The following is a 12214-nucleotide window of genomic DNA, read 5'->3' on the forward strand; positions in this document are numbered from 1 at the left end:
TTCTCAAGAGATATAAATAATCTTTTTTTTCACAGTTTGTTTGGTTTAGGTGCTGTCTATATCTGTGTGTGTGTGTGTGTGTGTGCGCGCGCGCACACACACTTCTCACAATGGGCCTCAGAGACTGTAGCTCAGGGCACAGGGTTTAAGCCAGATCTTTAAAGCCCTCTGGAATGCAATCAGTTCCAGTTCTTGCATCATGTAACACTTATTTATTTAAGAAAATTTGCATGGCTGCCTACTCTTAGTGACTTTAGGCAGCTTACAAAAATAAAAACCCAATATACAAACAATAAAAAAAGAATAACTCCCTCCTCATACCTCCCCCAGCAACAACAATTAATCAGACAAGCCACTTGATGGGTTCCATCCCAACTGTGGGTTCTCTAGCCCCGTTGGCACTAGTGGGCCATGAGCTTTTTGCAACTGGGCTGCAGAAACGGTGAGCGCGTGTTCATGCATCCCCATGTGCATGAGAAGGCGGCAAGCATGTGCATGCATGCTCCATTTGCATGAGCAGCAGGCATGCATGCATACCACGCTGCACACACATGCATGCTTGCCAGCTGCTCGTGCGGAACCATCTCCTCCCCCCACACACACACACACACCGGCAAAGCCAGAAAGGTTGGGGAACCCTGCTTTAAACTATACGTATAGTTTAGATCTCAGCGTGGCTTGCCAAACTTTCCGCTGGCTTAACTTTATCAGTGCTAGCATAGGGGAGCCATCAAATGAACATCCTTTCAGTTCTACGTCTTAACTTCATGTATGCTGAAAGGGCATCAATAACACAAATCAAAAACTGCGTGGTTAAAAAAACTGAACACAAATTTGCCTTTCGGAAGCTAATATAAACTCAAGAAAGCCTTATTAAGGTTAATATTAGATGCCCCAATTAATTTTTCTTTATAACACTAGTGGGTAAATCAGGACCTATAGTTTTAGACTAATTTCTGACATCAAGTACCATCTGGATATGAAAGGAGCACAATGAAAATGAAGCTGAACTTTAATGACTAAAAATATCATCACTGGCATCCATCAGCGGGAACGTATTCCCAGTGCCTCCCCCCCAATCTCTACTAGATGTTAGAAAATCTTACAGAGCTGATTTCAAGGCACATAGAGAGAGGGAAGGGAGCAGGGGAGAAAGATTAAAGGAAAACCACATAGTGCAAAGGGAAGTCTGGTTATATACTACTGGATTCAGCCCAACACTATTACCTATCAATGACTAAATGGAAAAATAAGCTATACATTTTTAATGCACACTCCTCTCTTAATGTAGGCACAGGAAGTTAACAGGAAATTTAGCTATGCTAATACTTTTTTGACAAACTATTTGTGTATTAGTATTGGTACAGCTGCAGATTTCTAATTAAGAAGTTGTGTTGATTTAGCCAGCTTCTTCACCAAATATACAAAGGTTTGCCTAATATGTATTAGAATGCCTAATATAACTTCAGTTTTTTTTCCAGCTGTAATCATTCAAAGCCTAGGGTAAGAGAGATGATTAAATGAAAAATGAGTTCTATCTGTCTGGAAAATGTTATGCCATAATTAAATAAGAGAAGCCATAACTTTCTCAGGTGAAAAAAAATACAGCTTGATCCCTAAATTGCTATAAGGACCTACTTTTAAACAGAATAAGGAAATGTAAGAAAATACTAACTACTGGGAGAGAAAACTGAGAACATGTAGCGAAAGGGAAGGCGTCAACAATTTCCAGGAAAAAATACACAAGCTCTTAAACTGTTATTCTAGCATAACTTCTAAACCAAGTCAAAGAAACTCACTATATAGGATAATTAAGATTACAGGATCCTTGATTACTGTTTGCACAGAGGGATGACTGAAGGAAAAAACCCAAAACTAATAGTAATAAGCAAATCACTATGGTTTGGCTTCCGTATGTTTTTTGTTGTCTGAAGGGCCCAAGACATGTATCAGCAAACAAACTGATCTGAAATACCATATATTTGCAAGAAAATTCCACTACTGGCTTATTATTATATTGATTTAAAAGTAGATGACTACTGTAGCAACAGTAATGATTCAAAATTGAAATCTGAAATGTTTTCTTTTCCTTGAAATGTTTTATCTGAGCCTTGAAATACATATCTCTTGTTCCAATCATACCATCTATTGTACTATCCCATTTTCCAAGCATTTTTATGCAGAAAAGATTGTCTGTAAGTAATATAAGTGATGAAATGAAGACAGATAAGCAAGTTTGTTATCTTTTCCAAGCCTCCATAGTTGACTTAAAAATAGAGTGGAAGTAGAATTGATAGTCATTTTAGTAAGATCAGCATAAAACACCAAACTTTTAATCCTCCTTTTGAAATTTGCTATTCAGACCAAAACAAACTATAAAGCAGGTTCTAAATTGGCTACAATTCCTAAAATATCTCTCAACTATGCAGCCTAATAATACAATCTGAGATTGAGAATACCCAATCCACTCTCATCTGTTTTAGCATTATGTTGTAAGAAAGCCTTAGTTTGTCTGTTTGAAAGCCAAAAATAATTTCACAATTTTGCATTGTGAATGAAGACAAATTAATTGAAAGAACCTGAAACAATTATTTCTACTAAGGGATCCACTGCTATTATAAACAATAATGGAATGCAATAAATTATATGCTTATTATGGAAAAGTCATTAAAATATAAAGGTAAAGGTTCCCCCGCACATGTGTGCTAGTCGTTTCCGACTCTAGGGGCCGGTGCTCATCTCCGTTTCAAAGCTGAAGAGCCAGCGCTTGTCCGAGGACATCTCCGTGGTCATGTGGCTGGCATGACTGGATGCCAGAGGTGCACGGAACGCTGTTACCTTCCCACCGTAGTGGTCCCTATTTTTCTACTTGAATTTTTATGTGCTTTCAAACTGCTAGGTTGGCAGAAGCTGGGACGAGTAACAGGCGCTCACTCTGTTACACTGCACTCGGGATTCAATCCGCCAAACTGCCGACTTTCTGATCGACAAGCTCAGCGTCTTAACCCACTGAGCCACCGCGTCCCTACCCATTAAAATATACCAAGCAGATATATTGGAAAAGGATGGGGGTGGAGGATATATACATTGCTATTTAAATTCAAAGACTGTGACTCTAGGCAGCTTGAATAAACCAAAAAAAGGTAAACAACACAAAACAACAGATAGCCCTTAGTTGGCAATCGGCAATTTTAAAATTATTATTTTAGGATGGGAAATCCAACCATCCTGACTCCAATATACAAGGCTGGGCTTAAAAGCGTCTCCTAATGGCCAAAAGAGTTGGGATCAATTGTATGTCGGTGGAGGAGACTGTTCTAGAGCAGAAATCCCCAGCCCCCCGGTCTGTGGCCCATTGCCAGGCTGTAGCCCACTCGGAATTGGGCTGTGGAAGTGGTGGGCGAGTGCCTGCAAAACTGCATTTATGAAAGCGGTATGCACGTGCGAAACCATCTCCTCTCCCCTCCTGCCACCGGCAGCAGTCCACTGAGCTGGAAAGGTTGGAAACAGCTGTTCTAGACAGCAGGTGCCTCAACTGAAAGAACATGCCTCTTACGTTCTACCAGATGGCAGTGTTGTAAGGAAAGGAACTAAAGAATGCTGACAGTTGACCAATTCTGTTACAGTATGGCCATTTGAGAGATGTAATTGTACCACTAGGTTCGTAGGAGATACTTGACACTATTGAAGAAAGAACCCAAAGAGGGGCTTAAACAAATATGAGAGCTTTATTCTAGTCCTTCTGCTCTGCTAATTACAATAGGATCATTTCCCTTGTAATTAAAATGCAGTGGGGAACTCTTCAAGATCTCTATTCTCTCCTTTTAATATTTAATTTGGTAGGGAACCTTTGGCATCCTTAGTAAGACATTTGGGTAACATTGAGGAATTGAACATAAATTGTTGCTTATTTCAATTCTCTCTTGGCCCTTTTTAATAATTATCAAAGATCTTAATACAAATTTGTTTTCACAGTAATTTTATTTACAGTTAAAAAGATACAAACTAAGAAAGAAAAATAGTAAGTGGAGAAAAGAAAAAAGAACAGAAAAATAGAATATAAATGAATTACTTACCCCTTCATCACAAGTATAAACAATTTTAATAATTTATCACCTTCTCTTAAAATACAACAAATGATCTTTTCTTCCCACATTCCAACTCTTATCTAAAAACAAGTCCTTGTTCAGTCCTGATCATAAAAAGTCCATTAAAGGTTACCCAGAGATAAAAACATTAACTATTATAACCTTAATCAGATAAACCAACTTTATATTCCTTCTTTTTACTTTTAATAACCCTGATGTTTAATCTCTTCAAATATAGTAGAACTTGATTTCATTTTTTCTTTTTCCCTTCTCACAAGATACTTCAAAGTTTTAGTAAGTTTCTTTTTGTAAATTAAATATAGAAAAGTTATTCAGTTCACTCTTTTGGCTTGTTATTTGAATATCCTTTTTAGCTGGTTTTATTTGTATATCCAGTGTAGCATCTTTTTTTCCTAATGTTCCTGTAACCAATCATTTTAAAATCTACTTTATCAGTTTCACTCCTCTGATAAAACTTGTTCTTCTTCCAAAACATCTTTTAAACACAACCTGTCTATAAAGGCAAATACCCGTAAGATTAATTTCTGAGTCCATTGTTCAAAAATATCCTTTAATTGGTCTTCTCCTTTAGCAGAAATCTTTAGTTCCTTCTAGTGTTCTTCTCTTTTAACAGTAATCCATTAGCCCCTTTAGAGACTTTCTTCAAGATCTCATCCTATCATTTTTTTAAGAGCATTTTGAATTCCAAATCCATCTAGACTCTTAAGTCTGTTTGCAACTTTCCAAAAGAAAAATTCTAATCGTCATTTCGCTATTTATTCCAGAAAAATTGTAAAAGTCCAAAAGTCAGTCCTTTAACTTGCATTTAAAATTCCTTTCACCAACATCGAAGGCAACTCACCCAGTGTTGTAAAAGCTATTGACTCTAAGGTGCTCAACAGCTGAAAAGCGGTTAGGAAGCAATTTCCAAAAGTGATCAGAAAAGAAAATATGCAAATGTAGTGTCTTTTTGAAGGCACTGACTGTGGTTGAGCTAAAAGATGACTTTCTCTTGTCCCCCAGAACTCTAAAGCCACTGGAGACCATTATGTCATGGTCTCCTCCTGAGAAGTAAACATACACCTGGGGGGGGTCATCTCAACACCTCTCCATGTTCGGAGAGGAATTACAAAGAGCCAGGCTACCCAGGCTATAGTCATCATTCTATTTGTCATTTCAAAATGAATAAATGGATACATTAAACAGATTAGGTTTATTTTTCTCTGAGGAAAACACACTGAAGTTGAATATGGGTTTAAGTTTAAATACATATCAAGCGTTAAGTCCATGGTGGCTCCCTCCCTGTGGAACATCTTCCCTGCAAAGATAGGATTGGCCCCCACTCTGACACTCTTTCACAAGGCCTTGAAGACATGGCTCCGCCAATGGGCCAGAATGATGTGGAGCCCATCAAGTTGCTCATTTGATTGCTGTTGCCAGAGGGAGAGTTATTGCTTTTCATATTGTTTTTGCATGGGGATTTTATCCTTGTATGCCGCCCGAAGTTATTTCTTGTATAATAAATAAAAATAAATGTGCTCAGGAATCAGACATTTGGCTGGGAATATTAAGAAATAATTTTTAAAAATCTAGCAATTTGGTGATTTAATGTGTTGGTAGCAGCAAGAAGGGAGATAATCAATAACTAAAAGCCTCAACTTTGACTCTTAAGAAGTGAGTGGTAGAATAAGCTTTGGTATATAGCCATGGTAGAGAAGACAATCTAGGCTCTATTCCTTCTTTTCGATATGACGAGATTTAGTAACTTTTTTAAACCAAGAAACTATGGTAAAGAGTGCAGGTAGTTCTCCAATTGCAGCCATTCGTTCAGTGACTGTTTGAAATTACAATGGTACTAAAAGTGACTTATGCCCATTTTTCACACTTACAACAGTTGGAGCACGATATTTAGCAGAGTCAATTTAGGGAGCAAAGAAAATGTTTTGTATCATCAATATCATGGTCACATGATCAAATTCAGGCGCTGAGCAATTGATAGGTATTGATGATGGCTGCAGTGTCCCAGGGTCATGGGATCACCTTTTGCAACATTCTGACAAGCAAAGTTGATAGGAAAGCCAGATTCATTTAACAACTATATTACCAACTTAACAACCACTGTAGTGATTCGCTTAAGAACTGTGGCAAGAAAAGTAGTACAGCGGGGGAAAACAAGTGTATTGCTTAGAAATGGAAATGTTGGGTTCAATTGTGATTGTTAAGTTGAGGATTGCCTACTGTGCTTACTATTTTCTGATATGGCACAATATATGTTAGTAATAAAAGAATTTAGAGCCAATAGGCAATAGTTTTGAAGCCAGCAGGCAATGGTTTGGATTGGTAATACTTAAAATAATAAGTATAATTTTGTATTCTAGGCACTTACTGTATATGAATATTTATGTATGCTATGAAAACTATATTATGAGCTCCATTTAGAAACTACTTTTTAAAAATAGATACCAGGCAATTTCCTATCAAATGAAGTACACTTTAATGTACGAATACTTTTCATCAGAATCAAAATAAAAGATTGTATCAAAATAATTTATATTAAAATTGAACTTACCTCAAAATAGTCACTAATTTTGTGCCCACGTCCCCCAATGTTTTTCCCTGAAACAAAATCAAGATTAAGAAAAAATAGTTAAAAAAACATAAATAATGTAGTTATATTTCCTAAAAAGTTTCCTTACAGCATATTCCTTTTAATTTGGCAAATATTTAAATAAAATTTGTCTACATTTATCTACTTGAGAAAGGGAAGTATGAGAAAAAAATCTATTTTCCCATATTTATTCTTACTACTGACTTAAATATAATAAAGTTTGTAAGATAGCACCTTAACGGGACCTTAAAACATGGTTGTTTGATCTTGCTGGCCTGGACTGAGGGGGGTTTAATTTAATTTTAATTTTAATTTAATTTTAATTTTAATTTAATTTTAATTTTAATTTAATTTTAATTATTTTAATTTTAATTTGTTTAATTGTGGGCTAGTCTTATTTAATTCTATTTTAAAGTGTACTTATTTGTATTGTTTTAACTCACCCTGTGAACCACCCTGAGTCCTTCGGGAATAGGGCGGTATATAAAATCAATTAAATAAATAAAATAAATAAATAAATTAGTTTGCTGCAGAAAACAAAACTGCAATTCATGACTAACAGATTTATAATAGCATGAATTTTTTATATAGTGTAGCTTACTGTTTTTATATGTTCTTGTTATAATAATTATATTTAGCTTTTATTCATATCTTTTCAAACTGATTGTATGATTTTTCTATGATTCGAAATATATTTAGCAGAATCAATTTAGGGAGCAAAGAAAATGTCTTGTATCATTTTTCACTATTGGAGGAAACTGGAAGCAGGAAAAAAATGGATTATTTATTGTTATGGCTCTTAAAGACTAAAGCACTGTAATTTTAAAATATTATTTACCAATTATAAAAATAAAAATGTCTAATCAAAATCCTCAATTTGAAAATATTTTCTTCTGATACTTCCAAAGGAGTTCACTTAAAAGGCCTGAAAGTCTATTATTACATAAGAACAATCTTTACTTGAATGTCATCCTGATAAGCTTTTTTCTTAAGTTAACATTTCATTTTGTCTCACAAAAGATTTAAAACACTTGAAGGAAAAATACGAGCATAATGTTAAATATTTATTAAAATAAAGAGCTATTCAAACAACTATCTTGTTCAAAATACTATTAGGATTAATAACTTAATAACTGATAGGTATCAATCAGTTCTGTTATAATATTAATTACTGGGGTTTTTGTTTTTTAATTTTGGCAATCCAACTATGAAATGTGGATAATAATTAAAGGAACCATGAAACAGAGACTCACAACAATGTCTAATATTTCAAAAAGCTGAACCTTTACTGAATGTGGCATTTTAATCATCTGACAACTTTCATTCATATTATCAAATTGATTCCATAATAATACATCTTACCTTGACTACTTTCACTCTGGTTTTCTGCTTTCCTTTTTCTACCCCTAGAAGACTCCAATTGTTTTTTCTCAGGAGTCTGGCAAAAAAATTAAAAAAATGTTTTTTCAACAAATAAGAACAGTTAGCAATTAATCTACATATTGTATATCTGTATCCAAAAGAAGCAAAAATGGGTAATTTACTTCTATAACTCACGTATTACTTTTGTAAGACAAAACTATGTAATTACCTATTTACCATCTGTGAGTAATTACATAATTACCAAGATGATGTCATTGTATTAGCACACAGAATTTATCTGAGAGAATTTAAACAAAAAATAAAATGCTTGTATAGAAATACCAAAAATATACTTAAATATCGGTATCTAAACAAATACGTCTACTCTGTTATAAACAAAAAATAAAACATTAAGTGCCTTTCCACATAGTTCATTTAAAGTCCTTTCCATTTGTTAATGAAATTATATATTAATTTTGACCAAGGAAAGAAAAAGTGGAAACATACCATATGGCAAAGAATGCGGCACCAAAATAGGGGTATCAACTGCATTAGTCACTCTTGCTTACCAGCATACAGACTGCTGCATTTTGTACCAACTAAAGTTTCTGGATAGTCTTCAAGGACACCCCTAAGTCAACTGCACCACACATATCAAACTACAAGGTAATGAAGGCATGAATCACTGTCCCCAGCTCTAAAAATGGACATAATAGGCAGACCAGCTAGAAATAAGCAAAGTGTTCCATAGCCACGGTCTCTACCTGGTGCTCCAATAGGAACCATGAATCCATGAGAACCCTCAAGTTATGCACCTGTCCCTTTGAGAAGTAAGATACAACTTACTTACTAGCCAGACTATAGTATACAAGCAAACTTCCTAGATGAACCGCAACTTCAACTTTCTGGGACTTAGTTGCAGTTTCATATTTTACACTTTCTAGATAATAAATCAAGAGATCTACTGTATCTCCTGCTTGGCCTAAGTTAAAGATATAATACAGGGTATCATCAGCAGACTAAATAATAACTCACCCTAAACTGATGGATGACCTATCTCAGCATTTCAACATAGCTTTTAAAAAACACAGAGAGCAGAAAAATAAAACTCCTACAGCAGCTCATGTAGGAGCAGCCAAGGTCTTGTTCATTCATCCATCATTAATACTGTCTACTCAGGTAAGAGTGTAATCACTATAAAATTATACCAATCTCAGCCCTTGCAGCTGATCCACAAGAATACTATGACTGATGGCACTGAATGCCAATGAGAAATCTAATACCGAAATAGCTGTACTCCCTTTTATTTGGGTCTTGACAGAGAGCATGAACGAAAGGGAGCAAGGTACCTTCCATCCCATATTCAGGTCTGATATCTGAATGCAACAGATCAGGGTAACCTTTCTCATCCAGCACTCATGTATTCACATTCCAAATACCTTTTGCAAAATCTTCCCTAAAAAGGGATTCGGAGCATTGCACATATTGCCCTGACCAGTCAGATCTTTAGATGTTCTCTTCCTGAAGAGTGCACCCCCACATCTTTCAAGGCTATAATATTCCTTCCTTAAGGAGTCATTACTCATGTCCCCAAACCAATCATTTCCGCAAACTTTCACTGCTTAACAGAGCCAAGTGGCAGGTTCCCATCCCACCCGCCACTAAATTCATAATTCATCACAGAATCACCCAGATCGGCAGTCAAGGAGAGAGGGCACAATTGGAGGTGGAAGGTGAAGATGTGTCAGATTTTATTTACTTAAAAAGGTTTTGTAGGGCGGCCTGTTTTATTCAATATAGTGGATAACAACAGCAACACAGAAATATAAAGCAACAATTCTACAGAATGAAGACCAACAAGGCAACACAGCACTCCCCTGCTTTGTAGACGAATTGTAGAGAATCAAGTAAGATGATCTTAACAGACCTAAACAAGAACAATTACTAAGGCAAAATGACTAAACTATTTTTTAAGCCCAGAATAAAGAAACAACGTTCACAAGCAACTCAGGCAGGCATCTCCCTAATTCACTGGAGTATATACCATACGGTATGTATACCATAATCAGACTTCCATTATTCCATCCAATCACAGTAACAGTAGTTCTAGTCTTCTGGTAGAGTTTTCCTGGTCTGGTATGTCTGACCTGGGCTCCACTCCTACCCTGAACAAGTGTGTGTGGGAAGAAATTGTCTTCACATTTCAGAGGTCAACAATTATTCATGACAGAACTACCTGTCCCACCTTAGGCACGAAAGACTGACGGGTGACTTTTGTTCAGCCACTCTCAGCCCAACTCATCTCACAGGGTGAAAATAGGAGAAGAAATATTAGGTACGTTTGCTTTCTTTAAATTACTTACAAAAGTATTAAAGGAAGTGTCAGATCTGCTATCACACCACTTCAGCCAGCTTCGCTTTGATGGCAGCCTGCCATAAAGTATGGGAGGAGAGAGGGAGGATGTAGGGAAGGGGAATGATAGGAACCAGAAGTGCCAACCAAAAACAACAGTTGAACAATCCAAGGACACACGGATGGGAACGGAATGCAAACCAGAGGTGCCAAACTTTTAAAATGCTATCCAAAACAACCAGTTCAAACTTCACTGGACATTAGCACAATGACCAAGGGATGGGGGGGCTGGGAGAAGGGGAAAGAAAACTTTACGCGGGAATCCTCAGATCTGGCTTTACATACACTGCAACCACTTGGCTTTAGTAAAAGTGTACATTTTGCTACAAATAGAGTCCAGGGTCTTTCTTTCCTAAACCCCCAAGCTGGGACAGGTCTAACAAGCAGGATAAAAATAATCTTTTAAAAATCCCCAAATGCTGACTGGAACATAGGAGTTCTTTAAAAAAAAAAATCAAAGCCTCCCAAGCCAACTGGTTTCATTCTTCAAATGCAGTCATTATCTGCATTTAATTTTCAGACAGTTTGAACATAATCATAAGTCATCGGAAATTAATGTTCTTGCCATTTTCAAATTACTACTGTGGTTTGAATCTCAATGTTTCAAGCCTCTTTTTCCTACAACCTCACAAACAACATCAACATCTATTCCTACAGGATTTGGGAATCTTTTAGAACAGAGGTGACATGATAGCAGTGTTCCAATATCTCAGGGGTTGCCACCAAGAAGAGGGAGCTATTCTCCAAAGCATCTGAAGGCAGGACAAGAAGCAACGGATGGAAACTGAACAGAGAGAGAAGCAACTAAGAACTAAGGAGAAATTTCCTGACAGAACAATTAACCAGCGGAACAACCTGCCTCCAGAAGTGGTGAATGCTCCAACACTGGAAATTTTTAAGAAGAGACCAGACAGCCATTTGTCTGAAATGGCATAGTGTTTCCTGCCTGAGCAGGGGGATGGACTAGATGACCTACAAGGTCCCTTCCATATTGTTGTTATTATTATTATTATTGATCATCACACAGTCAGCCAGATGTTCAGACTGGACTTGGCATTTTTGTCTACCTATCGAGTCCTTACCAAGGACCTGGGATAAGCAGATGTGGATGTTTGATGGTATTACAGATATCGTCGCAGGATGGAAGCAGTTCCTAGTAAGGCTGCCTTTTGCAATTGACTAATGGTGAATTTGTCAATGCCAATGGTGTTCAAGTGGTGCTTTAGTTGTTTTGGGATTGCACCCAAGGCGCCTATTACTATTGGTACTACCCTTCCTTGCCTTTGCCACAGTCTTTCTATTTCTATTTGTAGGTCTTTGTATTTTGTTATCTTCTCCAGTTCTTTCTCATCTATTCTGCTGTCTCCAGGCACTGCCACATCCACTATCCAGACTTCTTTGTCTTTCTTATCGACAATGGTTAAGTCTGGGGTGTTATGTTGCAGGTGCTTGTCTGTTTGAATTCTGAAGTCCCAGAGCAGTTTAACTTTATTATTTTCTATGACTTTCTCTATTTTATGATCCCACCAGTTCTTGCTTACAGGCAAATGATATTTCTTGCAGATCTTCCAATGCACCATTGTTGCTACTTTGTCATGCCACTGCTTGTATTCAGTCTGTGCAATCTTCTTGCAGCATCAGCAGATTATATTATTATTATTATTATTATTATTATTATTATTATTATTATTATTATTATTATTATTATTATTATTATTATTATTATTATTATTAATCTGGAAT

The 12214-nt window shown here is 36.4% G+C and overlaps 1 protein-coding gene across 2 annotated transcripts in view; it reads right to left on the bottom strand.

The window, feature by feature from the left end:
- Positions 1-12214, bottom strand: part of TLK1 (tousled like kinase 1) — an 85777-nt gene that overhangs the window by 41361 nt on the left and 32202 nt on the right. For both annotated transcript variants that reach the window (XM_081313328.1, XM_081313329.1), the window contains exons 4-5: positions 8059-8134; positions 6658-6704 (exon numbers count right to left, since the gene is read on the bottom strand). In XM_081313328.1, the coding sequence (XP_081169454.1) occupies positions 6658-6704; positions 8059-8134 (123 nt within the window). The remainder of the gene's footprint in view (positions 1-6657; positions 6705-8058; positions 8135-12214) is intronic.

The sequence above is a fragment of the Vipera berus genome (assembly GCF_964194415.1).
Source record: "Vipera berus genome assembly, chromosome: 1".
Classification (NCBI taxonomy): domain Eukaryota; kingdom Metazoa; phylum Chordata; class Lepidosauria; order Squamata; family Viperidae; genus Vipera; species Vipera berus.